This window comes from Mustela nigripes, chromosome 14, assembly GCF_022355385.1.
Source record: "Mustela nigripes isolate SB6536 chromosome 14, MUSNIG.SB6536, whole genome shotgun sequence".
Lineage (NCBI taxonomy): Eukaryota > Metazoa > Chordata > Mammalia > Carnivora > Mustelidae > Mustela > Mustela nigripes.
In genome coordinates, this window is record NC_081570.1 from 24,416,483 (window position 1) to 24,438,226 (window position 21,744).

Sequence of the window (21,744 nt, forward strand, 5' to 3'; positions counted from 1 at the left end):
GAGGGAGGGGAGTATGGGAGGGGCAATTTAGATCAATGTTGGGAGGTGGGATTCACTCTGAGAGGAATCCGAAGATGAGATGGGGCGGTGGGCAGGAGATGGGGGCGGGGCTCTGTAAGGCCGAGGAGGGGTAGGGGGCGTGTCTGGCCCCCAGAAGACCTCTGGGACTGGAAGAGTGGGCGCTGCCCCCTCGCGGAAGAGCCCCCAGCTCAGTTAGTTCCCGAGTTAAGGCGCGGGGGCGGGAAGGGTGCCTATCGAACCGCCCAGACTCCGGATTCCACCCGCGGAGCGACCTGCAGCTCCGCGCCCAGGTAGGGATGGGGGAGGAAGGCGGGAGGAGCGGGGGTTGTCCTCGGTTCCGAAAGAGGTCTCTGGGCACTGACCCCTCCCACCCCGACCCCATTTGGGCTACCTGAGTCGAGATGCTGAGATGGAGACCTCTGTCCTCCTACCCCGGCGGGCGCTCCCTCGTGAGGGGGCCAGGGAAGTGAGGGCGTCCCCCTTCCCTCTCCCGGGCAGGGACGGGGGCGGAGTCAAGCGCCCCGCTCCCCCCGCCCCGGGGGCTGGAGGGAAAGGGGAGGAACGGGGACCCCTCCGGGGAGGGGCTCTGGGCGAACGCCGCGGGGCGTCTCCCTGGCAGTCCCTCCCCCCGCCCCCCGCCCGCCCCTCCGGCCGCCTCTGCCGCCGCGCGCCGCAGCAGCGCCGCCTTCCCTGCGCAGTCGGTGTCTCCGCGTCGCTGGGTGAGTGGGGGCCGCTCCGGCCGGGGCTGGGGGATGCGGGGAGGGGGCAGCCCGGAGGGAGGGGTCCCCGTCGAGCCTCTCCAACCCCGCCGCTCCGGCGCCTCCCGGGAAGCCTGAGTCCGGGGGCGCGGGGGAGAAGGGGGCTCCCCAGGGGCAGGAGCGCGGTGCTCTCCAGGGTCCTGACCGCCGAGTGGCCGGCCGGGAGGAGTCGCGTTCCGGCCGCCTCGGAGCGCCCCCTCCAGGAGGGGTCCCGCTCCCGGCGCTCTGAAGCGTGGGCTCCGCGCGAGAGCTGGGGAGAGGTTTGGAAAGGGTCCCCCGGGTGAGTTTCTCAGGTCGAGCTGTGGGTCCTTTCCATCTGGGGGACTAGGGGGTCTTTGCGAAGACGACAGAATCTCTTACCACCTTCGTTTCCAAGTCTCCCAATTGGGAGGGGCAGCACTGAGGGTGGCAGGGAGGAGGGGGCACTGGAAGAGCTCTCCTGCTCAGTGCATCTCTCTGCCCCCGCCCCGATGACCCAGTTCCTTGGACCTTGAGGAGGGGACTAAGGGACACACTCCTCCGCCTCAGCCCCACGCATTTCCTCAGTCCCCTCCCACACACTTGTTCACAGGGTCCTCAGTCTGGGGCAGAAGAGGCTGCTTTGGAAAGGAGGGTCACCAACTTACAAAAACATGCGTGTGACACACTGCTGAGGACACACACAAGTCCCCAAATGGCCATGTATGCACATCGCCCTCTTACTGTGATGGGTGCATACCTAGTCACAGGCACATATATAGACTGAAACACACGAGAGTCAAATGCAATGCAGAAACCAGGGGCATCCATGCATACATGAACACAAGCACTCACACACATGCTCAATACATGCACTCAGAGCTTCGTGCAGATGCACACACAAGGAACCCCCCCCTCACTCTGTCTCACTCCCAGCACCAAGCTGGGGGGAGGGATTCAGCAGTCTGTGCCCCTCCATCCCTGGCTAGAACTGCCTGGCTGTCTCCTCTCCCTTGCCTTCCCCTCAGCCCCCCACACCCTAACCTCCTACACGAAAAGGTAAGTATTGGGGGAGGGTTGGCTGGCCAAGGCTCTCCCTGGAAAAGAGACCCCCTAGTAGGTCTGAGAAGGGCTGCGGCTCCCTCTCCTGGGACCTGGAAGCACCTCTGGGAAAAGAAAAATGGCAAGGATGCCTGAGGGTCCCACGTGCAGCTGCCCATGTGAGAGGTGTCGGCATGGGAGTTGGCTTGTGATGGCATGTGTGAGACATGTGGGGTCGTGGGCTGCTGTCTTGATGCACAGGGTAGGGGAGCTGTTGTGCCGTGTGTCAGAACATGTGAGTTGTGGAGCTGAGGGAATGCTGTCGTGTGTGGAGACATGGTAACCCATGGGTGGCTGTGGGCTGGTATTTGAGTGGCATGGGAGCCGGTGTATGGATTTGCTGAGCTGTGGAGCCTAATATGTGTCAGTGTGTTTTCATCTGTGTATTGTCGTGCATGAGCCTTGTGGCATCTGGGTCTACGTAAATCACTTTTGTTTAACACTTAGCATCATTCCAAGAGCTTCATATGTATTAACACATTTAATCCCCCCAGTAACGAGGTAGGTACTGTTACCCTCACTTTATAGATGGGGCAGAGAGAGTATAAGGAGCTTGTCTAAGGTCACCTGGCTGGTAAAAGGCAGAGCTGGGATTCAAACCCAGGTGGTCTGGCTCTGGTGCCTTGTGGTGGCCTTTGTCAGGACCATGTGTGCAGTCAGTGTCTGGGCTGCAGGTGTATTTTGTAGCAAGCGGGCATACGTGAGGCAGTGAAGGAGCAGGAGGGAGGAGGGAGGATGAGAAAGCCTTTTGCACCTCCCTGGGTAACTCTGGGCGTCGGCTCTGTCACTCCATGCCTGTGCGACCTGAACCAGGTCACTTTGCTTCCTTGAGCCTGCCTTGTCATCTGTAAAGCGGGGCTAATCCCCAGACTTCCCTTGGTGAGGGTGAAATGGTATCCATCTGTGACAGCCCAGTGGCTGGCACTGAGCAGGCCCGCAGTAGATGAGTCCCTTCCTCTGCCTCCTGGTCTGTTCCCTGGGAACGTGTAAGGTAGGGGACATGGTGTGGAGCAGGTCACAGAGGCAGGAGGAGGAATCTGGGCCAGCTCCTCTCTTCCCCTGGGTCAGATGAGAGGTTGGGATGGCTGGTGTCTGGGGCCCTTCCTGGAGTGGTGACAAGGGGCCAAGAGGGCCTGACCATTCCTCTCTCCCCCTTGACCCCCTCGGGGACCCAGGTGGGACTTGGCTTGGCGGCCATGGGCAAGCAGAACAGCAAGCTGCGGCCGGAGATGCTGCAGGACCTGCGGGAGAACACGGAGTTCTCCGAGCTGGAGCTTCAGGAGTGGTACAAGGGCTTCCTCAAGGACTGTCCCACAGGCATCCTCAACGTGGACGAGTTCAAGAAGATCTACGCCAACTTCTTCCCCTATGGTGACGCCTCCAAATTCGCCGAGCACGTCTTCCGCACGTTCGACACCAACAGCGATGGCACCATCGACTTCCGGGAGTTCATCATTGCGCTGAGCGTGACCTCGCGTGGCCGCCTGGAGCAGAAGCTCATGTGGGCCTTCAGCATGTACGACCTGGATGGCAACGGCTACATCAGCCGTGAGGAGATGCTCGAGATTGTGCAGGTGGGCCCCTGGGCCCCTCAGGATGCCAGGTGCAGGGCCTGGCCGCAGGCACCTGCCATCCCTTTTTATCCTCTCAACGGCCTTCGTGGGTAGGTAGTGGCAGGTGCTACTCTTGTGGCCCATTTGAAAAACCATTAGGAAATAATTTCCAGATTCAAGAAAAGTTGAGAAAACTCCCATATCTCCTTTACCCAGATTCACCAATTAACTTTAACCATATTTGCTTTATCATTGTGTGTGTGCGCGTGCGCATGTGTGTAATGTTTTGCCGATGTTCTCAACGTGACCCTCTAACCCTGACTACATCAGGATATATTTCCCAAGAACAGGGACATACTCTTACATAACCCATAATATGATTATCGAAGTCAGGACATTTAATGTAGAAACAACGCTATTATCTAACTTACCATATTCCTATTTTGCCAACCGTCTCCAAATGTCCTTTATAGCCCTTTTTACCCGGGTCCAGGATCACATGTTGCATTTCTTTGTCATGTCTCTTTAGTTGCCTTTAATTTGTAACAGCCTCTCAGCCTTTGTTTTTCAAAACTTGACATTTCTTCAGAGTACAGGCCAGCGATGTTTCATTGATCCTCATTTATGCAGGAGAAAATGGATGGTCAGAGAAGTAAAGACATTCACCCAAGGCCACACAGCCCCTGAGTAGACCACCTGGCTCCCCCATCCACTTCCTATCTGGATACCGGCCGCCTTTCAACTGACTGAGGGCCCATTAAGAGCCTAGTACTAACTGAGATGTCTATATCCATGGGCTGGTGCCTCCTTTCATTAACTCCACGAGGCTCAGAGAGGTGAAGTAACTTGCTCAAGGTCACACAGCATGTCAGTGGAGTTAAGTTCAAGCTGACCACTGCTCCGAGCTGCCCTTAGAAATGGGTCTGGCTTCCAGTTCTGGAGTTGGCTTCAACTCTTAGATCTCTCATTTGTAAAATGGGGTGATGATACTGACCTCACAGGGAGACTTAAGGACCTGATGTGAATGCCCTTTCTTAGTACAAGTTTAAGTTTAACACATGTTAGCTCTCCCTCAGAAAACTTCCCAAGTGCCTACCCCTTTGGCCTGTCATCGAAGTTCATCAGGGCTCTGGCTCTGTTTTATCTATCCAGTTCCTAGTTCACTTTTTGCCTGAGCCTGTGTTTCTTCACCCAAGTGGTGGGGTGTTAGCTCCCTATTTCACCAGACTATTGTAGGTACAGAGTGGGATGGGGGCTCCAGGAGATGGTCCAGCATCTAACTGTTACCCGTAAATGTTAGAAGTTGTCAGTTACTGTTGTCTCCTCTGCTCTACTCTAGCTAGAATGGCCTTTTCATCATCCTTGGGATATGTCCCGAGTAATCCCACTGCACAGCTTTGCACATGCTCTTGCTCCCTTTTCTTTTGCCTCTCTGAAATCTTTCCTTCTGGTCCCTCAGCTCTGCTGCTTCCCCTTCCACCTCATCCAACCTATCCTGGATTTTCGCTTTGGCTTCTCTCTTGCAAAGCGTCTAGCTCATGCTATGCCCTCCCTGTCTATCGTTAGGCGTAAAGCCTTAATGTCTGTCTGTGACCCCCCCATGGGCCAGGCATGAACTCTCTAGCTGTTGGCTAGTGGGACGTTCTGGGGGTCCTGGTGGAAAGGTTGGGGCTGGTGGGGTGATGGAAGATCACTCAAGGGATTGGCTACTAACCAACATGAGGGATTTTCACATTTTACCACTTAGTGTGGTTGCACTGGTAACGACTGGTAAATCTCGGCCCAGCGGGAGGTGCCAAGCCCAAGATGTCAGTCAAGCCAGCCTCATTCCTTGGGCATCCTTAGGATCCCTTCCTGGCTGGCCTCTGCTACCTACACCCTTATTTCCTTTATGGCAGCCATGGGCCCCGAGACGGCTGGTGCAGTCAGAACTCTGCAAACCCCAGTGACTGATTAATTACAAGCCAGTTCCCGTGAAACAACGAGTGCACAGCAATTCCAGACAATTAATTAGGAGGCCCAGGAGAGGCTTGTCATGATTGGAATAGTCACTCTCTAAGTCACTTGCCCATCCTTCTCGGGACCCAGCCCTGTGGTCCAGTGGTGGGCACACGGCAAGGGAAAATGCTGCCTCTTGGCCTCTTGGGGCCCCTACTCCAGTGGGAGAGAACAAGTGTGCAGCAGCCCACGCAGACTAGCTAAATGTGGCATCTGGGAGTCTAGGGGACTGAAAGGCAGGCAAGACCTGAAGATGCGGTGGATGACAAATGATGATACTAGAAGCTTCTGTTTACTGACCACCTACTCTAGCCAGCTACTATCCCAACTATACAAATTGTCTCCTTCAATCCTCGAGGCAGTCCCCATGGGGAAGACATGAATAAACTGAGGCTCACAGAGGTTAAGGACTTGTCTGATATAGTGATGAGTGGAAGCAGGATGCCACTACGGGCACATCTTCCTCCAAAGTCCCAGCTGGTCATTACCAGCCCCTAATTCAGTCTCTGGCATCAACCCCCCTTTCCAAGCCCCCATTTCTTATCTGGAAAGTGGGGATCATGATACCTGCTTTTCAGTGCTGTTGTGAAGTTCAGAAATAATGCGTGTGAAGTATCCGGCGCACAGCAGGTGTTGGGTAAGTGGTAGCTAGGGTTACTGTTCCAGGCGGAAGCTGTCCATCCTGGGAAACCCGAAAGGAGTAGTGGTGTTTGGTTGCGGCAGGATCACCTACCAGGGGAGGCCTGGTGATGGAGAGGTCAGCAAGCACCTTGAGTTCCTGGGGCTGAATGGTATGGACTTGGTAGAAAGAGCAGTGAGAGGTGCCAAAGGCTTTTAAACTTTTAAACAGTGGAGTCCCTGCCAGATGTCAGGCACTGTGATGAGTTCTGAGGATATGGGCACTAGCTAGATGTCCATGATCTTTATCTGTAGGCTGGGGACTAGGAGCAATCTACAAAGGCAAAATCACTTTCAGAGAGGTGTCCCCAAAGGAAAAGCCCTGGAGACTCTGGGCCAGCATATGGGTCTTGGCCCAGTGGGGATCAGAGAAGGTCCCCCTAAGGAAGTGCCATGTAAGTTGCCTCCCAAGGAAGAGTGGGAAGCAGCAGAAGGAGCGTGGGGCAGTATCCAGAAGGAGCTGGGTGTACGGTGGGCTTGGAGGGAAGCCTGTGTGTGTGATGGGAAGGAGGGGGCGGCCCATTGGGCTGAGGACATGGTGGAGATCTGTGTTCGGAAAGATTTCAGAGGCAGTGCAGGGGACAGACCTGGGATAGCAGAGGGAAGAGACCAGCTGAGCTGGATCTAAGGCAAGGGAAGTTTTTGGGATGGGAGAAGGGAGGCTTCTTGGCGGAGGTGTCAGCAGCAGAAAGCTGGAAGGTTGGGGCCATCGGTCTGGTCTTTTGAGTTCTGGGGCGCTGGGACCCACCTATCCCACAGGCCAAGCCCTACGTGCTCTGTGTACATTTAGCACAAATACCCTCCTTCGGGTTGCCTCCAGAGATCCTGCACGTGGCAGCTGCAGTTCTGGGCTCAACTGAGCGCATGCTGTCCCCGCCCCTGGCAGATGCTCACTTGAGTTTATTTGCATAACGTCTCCTCCCGCTCTGAGCCCAGCTGCTCCGGGCCCTCCAGCCCTTGGTGCGTCCCTGCGCCCCCTGCCGGCCACAGAGGCACCGAAGCCCAATGTCACCCACTCCGCCCAGCGCCCCCTGCGGGCCCCCCGAGCGCGGGCCCCCCAGAGCCCCGAAGTTTCAGAAAAGCTGTGCTAAGCCGGTACTTACCCTGGAGCCCGCGGCGCCGGGTGTTCTAGCCCCTTCGCTCTCTGGGCCCTGATATCCTCCAACATCTCTCCTGTCCCCCTGCACGTAGACACCCCCAAATTCTCGGTGCGCACTCAGAGCTTCCCGCCACCGCTCCTTTGTACGTGCAGATTGCTCTGCCAGGAATGCCTTTCCCACCTGGCGCTCCAAGGGAACTTGGTCGGGACCCGCTCCAATAGCCCCCCTCTTTTGGGAAGCCTTCCTAGGTAGTCCTTCCTGAAGCCCCCTCCCCCGCCCTTCCGGTTCTCCGTGACCACCTCTCCACCTCACCCAGGAGGAGCTGCAATCTGCGTGTCTGGGGGCGGTTTGGGATGATAGGGGTGGGGGTGGGGGGGGGAGGGTCGGGCAGGCTCCTCTCACTCCCTGCCTCCTCCTCCCGCCCCTCAGGCCATTTACAAGATGGTTTCGTCCGTGATGAAGATGCCGGAGGACGAGTCGACCCCAGAAAAGAGGACCGAGAAAATCTTCCGCCAAATGGACACGAACAACGACGGTGAGGGGGCAGGGGCGGGGCGGGGCGGGTGCCACTCCCCCTTCCTCTCCCGCTGCTCTGCTCTGCCTCCCCTCGCTGCGCGGACCCCCATCACTGCTCCCCTTGCCCCGCAGGCAAGCTGTCCCTGGAGGAGTTCATCCGCGGGGCCAAAAGCGACCCGTCCATCGTGCGCCTGCTGCAGTGCGACCCCAGCAGCGCCTCCCAGTTCTGAGCGAGAGGACCCAGGTTCCCCCTCCTCCCTGCCTTCACTGGCCCTCTCCCGGCTATCAGCTTCCTTTCCCTTGTGTCCATCCAGCCTGGGGGTCACACTGGGCACCCCCCCCCAGGGCCTGCACTGGAGAAGGGAACCCCGCAGTACCCCTAAGGCCCAAGCAAGCAAGCGGTCAGCACTGTCAATCCCAGAGGCAGTATCTCCCTTAGGCAAGGATTGAGACGCAGGCTCTGGCTGGGTCTGCCTCCCTCGCCCAGACAGAACTTCGACCATTCTCCCCACCACACACGCCCCCCCCCCCCGCACCCCCACGCCTCCCCTACTCCCACGCAGCCTCAAGCTCCTCCCCCAACCACCGGCAAGCTCCCCAACCCCCACCCCACCCTTGTAGCTCTCAGTCAGGGTGGAGGGGGGAAGTATTCCCAGGCGTGGAGGCTGTCTTCATCTGGAAAGGAAAGAAGGATTCCAGAGGTGGCGGGGGTTTGAGGAAAAAGCTTCCTTGAGCCATCCTTTCCTTCAGGAGGGCCTCAACCCTTCCTGTTCCACTGCTCTTATTCTCCTGGAGGCCAGGAAAACCTTGAGGTTCCAGCCTCCCAGCTGTGGGTCCCATGAACCCCCGCTTGCCTTCCAGCTCTTGGATGAACACAGACCCACTGATTCCGCTGTGTATGTTTCCTCCCTCAGACACACACACACAGGCCCACGGATGGGCAGGCACCCCCAGAGCTCCAACCACAGCACCCTTGTGGGAAAGCAGCACAGCCCCTCCCATGTCCCTTCCCCGGCTGCATGCATCCACGTGGAGCATCTCTGTTCTTTTTAATAACTTCAGAATAAAGTCTCATTTCAGTGCAGTGGGCTGGGTAGCTGCGGGAGTGGGTGGAAAGCCCCAGCAGGATCCCCGAGTGACCGGAGAGCCCTCTCAGGTCTGCTCCAGAAATCCTGGCCTGGCCACAGTGCAGACTGGGTTGTAGGGCCCTGGTGGTCATGGGGCCTGGACCGGGTATCTGCTCTCAGAGGGTCAGTGGCTCAGAGCTGGTGCAGCTCAGCAGGTCACGGCCTTCCACAGGCTCTGGGCTCTCCTGCCTCTGCGGAGACACAAGAGGGTGCCAGGCTCTGGGTCTGCTCCTCCAGGACACCTAGGGGCTGGTGGGGCTGCGAGGATCTCAGGGGCAAAGGGGCATCACTATTCCCTCCCATGTAAGAGCCAGGCCATACCCTTGGAGGACCCCCAGTTTGAGCCCAGATACCCCCTTCCCCTCAAGATTCATCTTGGCCCTTGGTTGGGGGGAGCCAGGTTTCAGCGCTGTGACCAAGCTGCTCCCTTTTGTCCTGGGGGAAAAAAACTTTTTCCCCACTTCTCAAGGCAAGGGGTAGGGGCAGACCAGCCTGGGCTCCCCAGCAAGGGCTCCCACAAATACGGGGAGTCAGGGCTGATGGAGTGGGTGGCAGGCCTTACCATGTGGTGGCTGCTTTTCCCCCACCAGGGCCTCAGTTCCAGCAGCTGGTGGGCAAGCTGGGCGCAGCGCACAGCAAACACGCTCTCTGTCATGCAGAACACTAGCGAGATGCCCCAGAGGCACAGGCTGGAGCTCTGGGGTGGGGGAGCACAAGGGGCAGGATAGAGGGGGTGTCTCTAAGAATCTACTCCCACCTCTGATGAGCACCTGGGTGTCACCCCCCCCACCCACTCCCTTACCCCCACCCCCTGCCAACCCCAGGCCTAAGCACTCACGTAAATGCGTGTGGGGTCGAAGGGACAGTCAGGCACCAGTACGAGCACTTCAGGGCTTCCAAAAGTACAGGCGGCCAGCAGGGCCCGGCCCTGGGTGGCAAAAGTCACGGCGATCGAGGCCAAGAGGCCCAGAGCACAGGTCAGAGACAGAAGGGCACATGCCATGCTTGAGCTAAACACTGTCCAGCGCTGGATGGGAGAGGCCACTGGTCAACGGATGTCAGGCTTGCCCCCCATGGGGTCAGCCTTGCCCCCTCCAGGCAGGTGAGGCCCTTGGGGGCAGCTGCTGCCCCTGAGCCACCCCTACAGCCCCTCCCAGGAGGAGGCACATACCAGGGGGATGCTGGGGAGGTAGCGGGACAGCACAATGGCTACAATGCCTGAGGTGATGACCTGCGGGGAAGGACAGTAGGCAGGGTGTCAGGGCCACTCTCCACAAAGACTCCACTGACGCCAACTCTGGCCCTCCCAACCCCAGCCCCCCAGCCCAGTTCTGCTTTGGCCCCACTACCTCTGTCTGCACGAAGCCACTGCCTCCTCACAGTCCAGTCCTGAAGAGACATTTCTGGCACCTAGTAACCCCCTGCCTACAACCTTCCATGACTCCCCACGGCTTCTAGTTGTGTATCTCAAACAGGCACCTGTGTCGCCCAGGGCTGCAGGGGCAATGTCACAGGATATATACGACACATCTCCCTGGAGGGGAAAAGATTCTGGAAGAAACTACGTAACTCGACTGGCAAGGAACTAAAAACAAAATTGCTATTTTAACAAGTCAGAAAACTTTGTGGAGTAGGGGCGCCCAGGGGGGCTCAGTCGGTTAAGTCTCCAACTCGTGGTTTTAGCTCAGGTCTCGAACTCAAGGTCCTGAGTTCAAGCCCTGTTTTGGGTTCCAGGTTAGGTATGGCCCCTACTTAATGGAAAAAAAAAAAAAGGAAATGTTACGGAGTAGAATTCGGTGCACTGGGCCGGTGGGAGTCAGGTGTGTGATAGAGAACCAGCGAGGTCTTTAATTCCCCAAGCAGACACAAGTCAGTGCCCCCACCTGCTGGGGCCAAGCTCCACGCTGCAGTATGAGCTCACAGAAAGGACACTAGCTTTTGGTGTCAGATGCAAATCCAGTTGGTTTCTTTGTATCAGCAGGGCTCTGGGTGAATCCTCTGCGCAGTGAGGATAGTGTTGCGGGGAAGCTGGGAGGATTAGCTGAGAATGAGGGCAAAGCCAAAGGGGTGTGGCCCCGGGCCCATCCCTGGTGGATCTCCTGACCCCAGCTCACCTCGCTGCTTTCCCTGACTTCCTTAAGGAGGGCAAGAGGAAGGCAACCAGAGTAGCAACAAGGCCAGGGGACACTGCACACAGCTCTGCAGCCTGGCCCTGTCCCACTGACTGAGGCTGTCCTACTTGCTGGGACCTGTGATCTCCATTCACCCAAGGCTTGGGGCCAGCAGGCGTTATGACCTTCACTTTGTAGAGGACAGAAGAGGCTTAGAGACAGAAATAAGCCCCTCATCCAGGAGGTGGCAGAGATGGAACTCCAGACTTTGAAATAAGACTGTTGTCCCAAGGCTGCCGCCACCTCTGCCAACAGTGGGAAAGACCTTTCTGACCTTGAGAATACCGGGCTCCTTCATTCTCGAATTCCTCAAACAGGTACTGGCATCCGGGCCTAACCCTGGCCACCATTCGTTGAGCACATCTTACAGACCAAACCTAATGCTGAGTTCCTGCCAAGTCGGCTTTTTCCGGGTCTCCAGAATAGATCTGAACCATTCCCACCTCCACACCTTTGCCTCTGCCATTCTCTGCATTTGGAATGTCATCCCAGCTTCCTCTCCTACTTGCCTGCTTTGGCATGCCTCTCATCTGGGTTATGGTAATTACAGCCTATCTTTGAACTCCTACTCATCCATCAATACCCAACTCTGGGGCCTCCGCCTCTGGGATCCCTCCTGGACCCTCCTAAGCTGAGCTGATGCTCCTTCCTTTTGCCCAGCACTACCTTCGCTACTTCCCTTCTTTTCTTTTTTTTTTTTTTTTAAGATTTTATTTATTTATTTGACAGACAGAGATCACCAGTAGGCAGAGAGGCAGGCAGAGAGAGAGGAGGAAGCAGGCTCCCTGCTGAGCAGAGAGCCTGATGCGGGGCTTGATCCCGGGATCCTGAGATCATGACCTGAGCTGAAGGCAGAAGCTTTAACCCACTGAGCTACCCAGGCGCCCCCAATACTTTCCTCTTGTCACGTTAATCCTAGCTCACAGTAGAGAGCACGGAACAGGTGTCGGCTACTCATTAATTCTCACTGGGACCCTCTAAGTAGACACTGTTCCCTCCCCCATGTTATAGACAAGGCAGCTGAGGCAGAGAGAGAGGCTGAGAGCCTTGACCAGTGGCTAAGGTGCAGAGTAGAAGGCGTGGGGCCCTCCACTTGCTCCCAACCCCAGGCTCGGGGTGGGGACTCACCAAAGGCCTTTCAAACCCCCGGTCCCCCCTCTCGCCAGTCCCCCTCCCGGCCAGCCATACCACGATGGCAGACGTGACAGACAGGATGTTGACCACGCAGTACTGCAGGGCCACCGCGTCATGGGGACTAGCCACGTAGCGCAGCACAGTGCCGTGGAGGAGGGCGGCTGCGATGAAGCTCACATGGCCCAGCACCACCAGCACCAGCCCTGTCTTCATCAGCACCCTCCGGAAGTCACCCACACTCAGGCCACCTGTGGACGACAGCCATGTTAGGGTCGGGGAGGGGGGACACAGCCTCTGGAGGAGAAGAAGACCGACTCCTTGGCAGGAGTAATGGATGCTGGGCTCTAAGTCCGTTTCTGTATGACTCGGGGTCATTAACTTGTCTTGAGACTCAGTTTCCTCATCCGGAAAAGAGATCACAATGCCTTCCTAAGAGTCTCCCAAACTCCAAAGCTGGAAAAGCACACCAGGTGGTATTTAGTAAAGCGTCACAATCCACATGAGTGCTCAAGGTCCCAAGGGGCAGGGCCATGGCTTGAACCTGGGTCTCTAGCTCCAGATCCATGGTCTTTCCGCCAAGCTCCCCAGTCACTGATTTAGTCACTCAGGAGTTTTTACACAAATATTCACTGAATGCCTGCTCTGGGCCATGCCCTTTATAAAGCACCCCGGTGAGTTTGACAGTCATGGTCCTAGCCCAAGGAACCCCTAGTTCGTGGAGCAGGAACCGGGTCCTGCTCGGGATTTGCTTCGGAACACAGAGATGGGCCCACAGCAGAGAATGAATTCACAATGGCTGAACTGACTTGGGGCAAAAAGCTCAAGCCTCTGGGTATCCACTTCCTCATCTTTAAAATGGGAAGAATAACTGCATTCTCACAGTGGAGAAGGAGGGTCCCACCAGGAGACAGGAAGTGGGGGAAGGAGAGAAGGTGGCTGGGACATACCGTGCAGGTCCTGAGAAAAGCAAGCTCTTGGTGCAGGGGCACCGGACAGGGACAAGGCAGGTGGCGGAGGCTGGGGTCAAAGAACACCAGAGAGGCATATGCAAATTCCTTCTGAGTGGCCAAGTGGCTGCGCAGGCCCTATTTGCACACCCCAGGAATAGAGAACCCTCTTTCTTGGGCAGCTCAGGCTGTTCCATATCTGTCCTTTGGAATGTCCTTTATGGGTGCCGGCTTTGTCCCCGAGGCCACACACCACGCTAGCCCCCTGGCCCTGTCTGCTTCCCCATTCCAGCCAGCTCGGGGAGACGGGGAGACTGGCCAGGCGCCTGAACTAAGCAACCCCCTTCTTTGCTTAGCTCTTCGCAGTGGGACCGGAGTCCCTTCTTAGACCTCAGTCTCCCCAGCTGTGGCAGAGAGGATTGGATCATATTTTGTATATTAGCCCTGTAGCTAAAAGAGATAAAATAAAAAGAGAGAGAGAGAGAGAGAGGAGAGAGAAAGGAAGAAAATAAGGAAGAGGGTGGGGGGAAGGGCGGGAAGAGGGATCATTAGTTGGGGGCCCTGGGCCAAGAGGCAGTCCTTAGGGAGCAGGGAGGGTAGGGCCCGGCTCACAGCCCTTCTGTGTGACCTTGCCATATATAAAATGGGGAGGGGCTGGCCTAGCTGTCTCTGAGAGCCCTGGAGCCTGCAGGGCCCTCTGGAGCTGGACCAGGTCTGGGAGCAGAGGGTGGATGATGGGCTTGACCGGCACGGTGGAACTGGAATGCCGCTGTGGAGGTTAGCTGCCAGCCGAACAGGAAGCTTCATCCCAGGGGCCTGACCCACCTCACTCCATCCACCCACCTACCTGGCAGCCCAGACAGCACCTGGCTCAGGGCTGGGCTCATGAACAACAACAACATCCTAGGACCCAGACTCCTGTCAAACCGGAGACACGGTGCCAGTGCGGGGCTCTGCCGGGAGCCCTGGACGCAGTCTCAGGGCAGTCTTGGGCTTTCTGTTTCCAAGTGACCATTTTTAGAGTACTGAGCAATGTGGCTGACACAGTGGGAAGCACTTTACTCCTGGGAGCTCACTTCCTTCTCACAGCAGTCCTAGGCGGTTGTGTTATCGTCCCCATTTTACAGATGAGGAGACTGAGGTTCACAGAGAGTGCGCGGGGGAGTCCCCAGGTCCATCTGATGCCCCAAACCAGCATCACTGTGGGTAGAGGGTGAGGGGAGAGGGCACATCGGCCCCACTCTGTCTGGCTCCTGTTTCCTAAACGCCCTTCCATCCCCACCTGGCAGGAGGAGCAGAGGTTTGAAAGTGGGAGCCTTTTGCAAGGCTCAGGAGGGGAAAAGGCAGGGAGCCTAGGGGTCAGAACTCTCTGGGCCCAGCATCTCTATCCCTCCGCTCTCCCTCGTGCTCTCTGGGCGCGGGGCAAGCTGCTCCCTCCTCCAGGGACTCTCCTCCTCCCGCCTGGGGATCCTTGCTCCGCAGGAAAGAGGGGGCGAGGGGCGGAGGCGCTACTCCACCTCTAGAAGAAACCAGCAGCCCTCCTCTCTCCTCCTTCCCGCTGGGGAAACTGAGGCCGAGAGCGGCAAGCGACCCGCAGGGAAGGCGGCGCGGACCCCGGGGTTCCGGCCTCCGGCCGCAGCGCTCCGCCCCCCCGGGAGGATCCGGGGCGGCGGGGGGCCTCGCGGGCCGTCCCGCCGCGGCTCACCCAGGCGCAGACACATCTCGGCTCCCGCGCGGGCTCTCCGCGGCCGCTTCAGCGGCGCTCCGGGTGCCGTGGCCGGCGGGGCCCCGCTCGCATCCCGGTCCGCAGCCTCCGCGCCAGCCCGCCGCCCGCGCCGCCCGCGCTGCCCGCGCCACGCCTCCGTCCGGCCCGGAGCCGCTGGCTGGCCGGCGCCCGGCCTCCCTTCCCGTCACCCCCCGGGCGGCCCAGCCCCGGGAGGGCCCTGGCGGCTCGTTTGCATCCCGGGCCGGTCGGACCTGCTGGGCAGCCCTTCCCGGCCCGCCCGGCTGAGTCACGGCGCTGGCCCCACCCACCGGGCCGCCGGCGTCTCCCCCTACCCCCGAGCCCACCCCTCGGCAGTGGTTCCATTGCACAGATGACCACTGAGGCTCCGAGGAGGTGCTGTCCTCCGAATGGGGGCCGGGTGCGTGTGGGCTGCGGCTGTCGTGACCCGGTGGGCCGGGGCAGCCCCAGCGTGAAGGTTGAGAATCTCCTTCTTTCTAGAAGACGGGGAGCGGCAGCCGGGGCGGTGTGAGAGCGCTGCTTGGGGAACTAGAGTCTGCCCCCGACTGACTGTGTGACCTCAGGCAAATCACCTTCCCTCCCTGGAGCTTAGTTTTACCAGTCCTGGGAGGCTTCGGTCCTCCACGCAGAGCAAGGCGCTTTATTTCTCTGTCTCGGGGATGGGAGTGGGGGTTCTCTGTTCTCTCACTGAAAAATCAGGGATAACAATTGCTGTCCTTTAAGGCCGTGAGACAAAAGGAGATACAGAAAAAAATGAGTTAAGAAAACACTTAGGAAATTCTCTAGAGTACCTTCAAAGACCAAGTGTAGACCTTGCAGAAACACACAGTGGGGGCTTTACTTATCCTGGTTGTTGGTTAATGAGCCGCTTTACTGGGCTAGGATGGACCCTGCCCTCCCCTGTTTCCTCTCCTATCTAGAAGAGGACCCACCCAAGAGCACCCAGCCGGAAGTGATGGCTAAGGGGGACCCCAGATTCCCATTCAGGTCTCTGTGCCCACCTGCCCGGGGATGGCCATGCTGTGGCTGCCTCCCTGGGCTTTCTCAGCCCCTGGAGCAGGCCTCTGGGAGGCCCTCTCCTGGTATCCAGGCAGCATGAGTTCCTGGTCTGCATCCCTACCCCACTGGGCAGCGCCTTAAGGGCAGGGGCTGGCTTGCTGCGTGGAGCACCAGATGTCCACTGAATGTCCACTGAATGTGTCCCCTCCTGCACACCCGTACTGGTGCCAGCCATGTGCCCTGTGTGTCAGACACCTGGTCAGCACACAGAGCTAAAGGTGTGAGTGTGGCCATCTGACACTGGGGCTGGGGAGCCCCCTTGGGTGTTGGCCACAGTGGGGCAGGCTGGTCTGATAACCCCCAGCAGACAGGCTTCCCTGCAGGCTTCTGCGGTCTGAAGGGAGACCATGCCCAGCAGGGGCAGTGTAGGGAGAGAGGCTCTCAGGGTGGGAGACAAGAAACCCTTGCGCTGACCCCTCCCAGGCTGGCATTTGGATTTTTATGTCCTCAGAGGCAACCTTTTTGCAGGGCGGCTGGGCGGTACTTACCCGCATTGAAGGGGTCAGACACTTGTATCTGCTACCCAGCAGTTCAATTTCTAGGTCTTCATCTTACACACCAGAAAGTGCAAAAGACGGGCATGCCTTTAATGATGGTTATGGACGAGCTGTTCCTAACAGCAAGCAAAGCACCAAAGTGACAGCCGAGGGAGGGGGTGGCCCCCAAGGAGAGGGAGGGAAAGATTTGGCTGTTTTATACGGGGCTAAACTGTAGGAGTCTACAGTGCATCTTGATTCATGTCTTGCTTTTGTTACAAAGAGAGCAAGAAAAGTCCCCCTCATTGCCACCGCCCTGCCCCACTCCACCAACAACTGTCTGCGGACACAGGCTACCTCCCAGGGACCGCGCTGGACAGCCCATCCGTCCCTGCAAAGCGGATGCCAGATCTCCTGTACCTGAGCGTGTGGACTGTGCAGTCGTGTCAGGCAGTTCCCTGGACACTGAGACCATCTGGGCCTTCTGGGAGTTAGGCTGGGGACCCAGGCCTCTTCAAGGTCTCTGCTTTCAGATGCATACAGGAGGGTTCTCTCTTTCCACCCTTGGAACAATACTGAGCTTAAGGTTATTACCCTGTTTTAAAGAGGAGAAAATCGAGGCCCAGACAGGTAAAAGGCTTTTCAGAGATGACACAGCAGGGACATCTGGGTGGCTCAGTTGGTTAAGCAGTTAAGGTCTGCCTTCGGCTCAGGTCATGATGCCAAAGTCCTGGGATCGAGCCTCACATCAGGATCCTTGCTCAGCGGGGAGCCTGCTTCTCCCTTCGCCAGCTTCTTTCCCTGCTCCTGCTCTCTCTCTCCAATAAATAAATAAATAAAATCTTAAAAAAAAAAAAAAAAAGATCACATAGTGTGTGTCAGTGGTAGGGCTGAGTCTTGTGTACTTGTGAAGACTCTTGAGTGGGGGAGGGGACCGTGGGGGAGGAAAAGGAGCACCAGCCTCTAGGGGTGGGTCTGCTGGCCGAGACCTCTGAGAAGGGTGAATTGCCCATCTGTTTCTTCCCAGTTTCCCATGCCCCAGCCTTAGTTGCCTGAAGTTATTTCCATTTTCTTCCTTATTGCTAAGTGGCCAAAGTCCAAGCCACCCAGCGTTCCTTGCTTCTACCCCACCCTTCCGTGCACTGGCCTGGGCTTCGGAGAAGAAACCTGGGCCAAGCTCTGGTCCCTTGTCCTCTACCAGTTCACTGTGACATCGGTGCAGCTCTCTGCCATTCTCAGGCCTCAGTCTCCCCACCTGTCAAACGGGGATAATGATTGCCTCCCTGCCTCCTAGATCTCTGAGGTGCAAATGACTTGTGAGACATGAGAGCACGTAGAAACCTGGCCAGAGAAATAAAAGTAGTAACTCCCCCTCTTTCTGGAACAGTTAACGGCCAGGGGTGGCCCAGCACTGAAGGCTGGGGCTTCCAGGGCGCCCCGCCTCCCTGCTGAGCCACTCCACTGGAGAGGGCTTCAGTCCCGTCTGCTCCCCCCCCCCCCCCCCCATTACTCCCCCCAACCCCATTACTGGAACACTTCCCCATGTAAATGAAACACTCAGGCACAAACCTACCGTCTGTTTGACATGTGCGTATACACGTGCGCAATTCTCCCATAGGTGTCTGTACATGTGTGCGAAACACAGAAACCTACTGATCCTGCTTGTCTGAGGGGAGGAGGGCCTCACAGGGGACTGGGGGATGTTTACAATGACGGATTCTAGATGCTGTGAACGGGGGCGTTTGTTATTTGAATTTTTTCCCCCCTATCTTTTACATTTCTACAAAAAAAAAAAAAATCATTGCAGGAAACTTGGAGGAAATCGCAGGAAAGTGTAAAGAAGAAATCTGAATGACCCACAGTCCTCCCTGCCCTCACAGACAAGACACACTCACACGTAGGAGGGTTTTCTCCTGTGCACGTAGGTCAGTTTCTCCCCCTCTGAGACTCCTGGCCCCTGGTTCTGCTCTCCCTGCCCTTCTCATCGCCCTGGCCTCTTGCTTTCCTGGTCACCCCCCACCATCCAGCAGGGACTTGGGTTTCAGAATTTCTGTCAGGTGATCTGTCCTACTGCTCTGATCATCCATGTAAATGACCCTCTGACACGCTTCTTTGACCTCCTCAGTGACCTTCATCGGGACCCCATTGTGTTCTCTGGGGCCACGCCTTAAATGGGCCCCTCTGGAACCCCAACCTCAAGGGTCCCGCCAGGGCCCCTCCTGCAGCTTTGTGGGTCTTCCGCCTCCCAGTGCTTCAACCCCTGACTTCACAGAGACCACTGGCTCATTCTCTTTCCTTCTGTTCAGTCAGCCCCTCCTGGCCGCTTGTCTGGTGAGCCCGCCCCACAAGGCTGAGCCTCTGAAGGTGGCTGGGGTGACCCCTCGACTTGAACCTGGGGAGGAGAGGGGAGATTTGAGAAGTGTGATGGGTGTGCCCATTCACATTTGAAAAACACTATTTCAAAGCCACTCAGCAGCTTTCTCCTCCTCCCAGGCAGGCCTTGGGGCTCCACGTGGACCTCACGCCCTTTCTAATTCTCCCCCTTTTAGCTAATGCTCCCCACCAGCCCGGAAACACACCCGAGTCTCTTCTATCCACATCCCCTCGACTCCCTTTACATTTCTGGGTACTTCTTTTTCATGTCCTTTCCCTTCCCCTCCAAACTTCTGGAATGAATTATCCTGTGCTGCCTCCATCTTCTCAACCACCCCTCCCCCTCCCCCACTGCACTGTGGCTCCGGAAGAGCCCAGTCCAGCCCCCCAGCACCTTCTAACTCCGTGAATCCAAGGGAAGAGGTTCAGCGTGGGGCTGGTCGTGGTTAGCCGCTCCCCCTGCACGCAGGACACTGGTTCCCCCTGCTTGTTCTTTCTCAGTCTCCTTTGGGCACGTTTTCTTTTCTTTTTTCTTTTTTACTTTATTTTATTCTAATCCTGGTATAGTTAACACACGGTGTTCTTTTAGTTTCAGATGAACAATATAGTGATTCAGCATTTCTGTACGTTATTCAGTGTTTGTCAAGGTAAGTGTCCTCTTAATCTCCCCCCCATCCCATGTCCCCCCCACCTCCCCTCTGGACACCGCTGGTTTGTTCTCTGCCCTTAACAGTCCGTGTTTTGGGAACATCTGGGTGGCTCAGTCCTTTAAGTGGTTAAACGGCTGCCTTGGGCTCAGGTCATGATCCCAGGGGCTCCTTGCTCAGCGGGGAGCCTGCTTCTCCCTCGGCCTGCTGCTCCCCCTGCTTGTGCTCTCTCTGCTGTCCCTCTGACAAATAAATAAATAAAATCCTTGAAAGAAAAAAAGAGTCTGTTTTGGTTGGTCTCTTTTTTTTTTTTTTTTTCAGTTTTATACCTTTATTTGACAATCAGCGATTAGTTTTCATCCACATTAACTGTCTGTAGATTTTTGAAAGTGGTGACAGGTACATAGGTGACCAGTGTGTAGAGCTTGTTTGGAGAATCTTCATCCTCGTTACGTTTTCTGGACAACCGCACACGGATGCGGTACGGAACGTTCCTTATTCCTTTGGCCCAGACAGCTTTGTTGAGCCTTGTGTCAATGCGCACATCTGGAGTTCCCATCTCCTTCATGGCAAATTTCCGGATCTCTTTGAGTGCCCGAGGGGCACGCTTCTTGAAACCCACTCCATGGATGCGCTTGTGAATGTTGATGGTGTATTCTCTGGTCACTACCTCGTTGATGGCAGAACGGCCCTTCTTCTTCTCGCCACCCTTCTTCGCGGGAGCCATTCTGCCGGGCCCAGGATGGAAAGGAAGAGCGCGAGGTATTGTGGGAGAGGGAAAGAAGCGTCACAAGTCTCTTTTTTTTCTTTGTTCCTTTGTTTTGTTTCTTGAATTCCACATATGAGTGGTACCACCCACTATTTGTCTTTCTCGGACTGGCTGGTTTCACTTAACACTATACTCTCTAGATCCATCCTTTTTTTTTTTTTTTTTTTTTTTTAAGATTTCATTTATTTATTTGACAGAGAGAGAGATCACAAGTAGGCAGAGAGGCAGGCAGAGAGGGAGCGGGGGAAGCAGGCTGCCTGCTGAGCAGGGAGCCGGATGCAGGGGCCAATCCCAGGACCCTGAGATCATGACCTGAGCCGAAGGCAGAGGCTTAACCCTCTGAGCCACCCAGGCACCACTATTTCTTTTTTTAAATATTTATTTATTTATTTATTTATTTGAGAGAAAGAGAGAGAGCGCGCGCTCAGGGGGAGAGCAGAGGGTGAGGAAGATAATCTCTAATAGACTTGCGGCCGAGTGCAGAGCTGATGCAGGTCTTGATCTCAGACCCCCGAGATCATGACCTGAGCTGAAATCAAGAGTGGGTCACTTAACCGACGGAGCCACCCAAGGGCCCTATGCTCTACCTTGAAATATTAGTAATCTTTTGTATCCTTTCTGCTTCCTATATTGTTCCCGTTGGCTGGTTCATGTCATCTCTTGGCTCTCCTTTTATATGACAATTCTCAAATCACTGCAGCCGGACTACGGTCCTCTGAGCATTAGACCCAAATATCCAGTCTCCTGCCCTTTCTTCCGGGTGTCCCAGTCATCTCAAGCTCAGCATGCCCTAGCTGATATTCCCTCTTTTCTCCCAGACGGCTCCTGGAGTATTTTCTTTCTTTCTTTTTTCTTTTTTTTTTTTTTAAGATTTTATTTATTTATTTGACAGAGATCACAAGTAGGCAGAGACGCAGGCAGAGAGAGAGGGAGGAAAGCAGGCTCCCTGCCAAGCAGAGAGCCCGATATGGGACTCGATTCCAGGACCCTGAGATCATGACCCGAGCCGAAGGCAGAGGCCCAACCCACTGAGCCACCCAGGCGCCCTCCTGGAGTATTTTCTTAGTATCACCGTGTACCCAAGACAAAAACCTGGGGGTCGTTCTTTACACTTTCCTGTTTCTACACAGAGTCAATCATCAAGTCCTGCTGAGTTAGCTCCTAATGATTCTGTGACAAGTGCTGTCCTCTTGGCCCCTGCTACTACCGCCCTTGTTCATGTGGCATCTCCTGTGGCCCCCACTTGTTTTTCCACACACTCCTGAGTCATCTTCCTGAAGTATAACCAGATTATGTCACTCTTCTGCTTAAAATCAGTAACATAAAGAAAATTGAAAAGACATCAATAAATGACGAGCCATTCTGGTGTCGTGGATCGTAAGACTTAATATAGTTAGGATGGCCGTTCTCCCCAGTGATCTACAGATTTGTTGCAATCCCTATCAGAATCCAAGCTCCCCCTGCCCTTGTTTTGCAGAAATTGACAAGAGGATCCTAAAATTCGTACGGAAATGCAAAAGATCCAAAATAGCCACAACAATCTTGAAAAAGAAGTAAGTTGAAAGGTTCACAGTTTCCAATTTCAAAATATACTACAAAGCTACGGTAATCAAG

At 56.1% G+C, this 21,744-nt stretch overlaps 3 protein-coding genes across 5 annotated transcripts; 1 reads left to right on the top strand and 2 right to left on the bottom strand.

Annotated features, from left to right (window-relative positions):
* Positions 1-220: 220 nt before the first annotated feature.
* HPCA (hippocalcin) lies at positions 221-8,767 on the top strand. Of its 2 annotated transcripts, none has more exons than XM_059377147.1 (4): positions 221-311; positions 3,014-3,412; positions 7,597-7,702; positions 7,816-8,767. In XM_059377147.1, exons 2-4 carry the CDS (start codon positions 3,035-3,037, stop codon positions 7,911-7,913), a joined length of 582 nt encoding a protein of 193 aa, XP_059233130.1. In that variant the 5' UTR covers positions 221-311; positions 3,014-3,034; the 3' UTR covers positions 7,914-8,767. The 2 variants fall into 2 exon arrangements, with proteins under 2 accessions (XP_059233130.1, XP_059233129.1); XM_059377146.1 differs by lacking the exon at positions 221-311 and adding an exon at positions 660-740.
* TMEM54 (transmembrane protein 54) lies at positions 8,716-14,889 on the bottom strand. Of its 2 annotated transcripts, XM_059377144.1 has the most exons (6): positions 14,768-14,889; positions 12,170-12,363; positions 9,982-10,041; positions 9,649-9,837; positions 9,373-9,507; positions 8,716-9,001 (listed from the first exon to the last, which is right to left on the bottom strand). In XM_059377144.1, the coding sequence occupies exons 1-6, from the start codon at positions 14,781-14,783 to the stop codon at positions 8,927-8,929; spliced, it is 669 nt and encodes a 222-aa protein (XP_059233127.1). In that variant the 5' UTR covers positions 14,784-14,889; the 3' UTR covers positions 8,716-8,926. The 2 variants fall into 2 exon arrangements, with proteins under 2 accessions (XP_059233127.1, XP_059233128.1); XM_059377145.1 differs by lacking the exon at positions 9,373-9,507.
* A 4,773-nt stretch (positions 14,890-19,662) lies between these two features.
* Positions 19,663-20,126, bottom strand: LOC132001531 (large ribosomal subunit protein eL31). Its single transcript, XM_059376240.1, has one exon. The coding sequence runs from the start codon at positions 20,086-20,088 to the stop codon at positions 19,711-19,713; it is 378 nt and encodes a 125-aa protein (XP_059232223.1). The 5' UTR covers positions 20,089-20,126; the 3' UTR covers positions 19,663-19,710.
* Between the last annotated feature and the right edge of the window lie 1,618 nt (positions 20,127-21,744).

Excerpts from the sequence above, each read along its gene's own strand:
- TMEM54 (XM_059377144.1), bottom strand. Across the intron at positions 10,042-12,169 it reads CTGTCACGTCTGCCATCGTG|GTCATCACCTCAGGCATTGT; the intron begins GTATGGCTGGCC and ends CCTTCCCCGCAG. Across the intron at positions 9,508-9,648 it reads TCGACCCCACACGCATTTAC|AGCTCCAGCCTGTGCCTCTG; the intron begins GTGAGTGCTTAG and ends CCCCCACCCCAG.
- LOC132001531 (XM_059376240.1), bottom strand. The coding sequence starts at position 20,088 with ATGGCTCCCGCGAAGAAGGGTGGCGAGAAGAAGAAGGGCCGTTCTGCC.
- HPCA (XM_059377147.1), top strand. The coding sequence starts at position 3,035 with ATGGGCAAGCAGAACAGCAAGCTGCGGCCGGAGATGCTGCAGGACCTG. Across the intron at positions 3,413-7,596 it reads AGATGCTCGAGATTGTGCAG|GCCATTTACAAGATGGTTTC; the intron begins GTGGGCCCCTGG and ends CCCGCCCCTCAG. Across the intron at positions 7,703-7,815 it reads AATGGACACGAACAACGACG|GCAAGCTGTCCCTGGAGGAG; the intron begins GTGAGGGGGCAG and ends CTTGCCCCGCAG.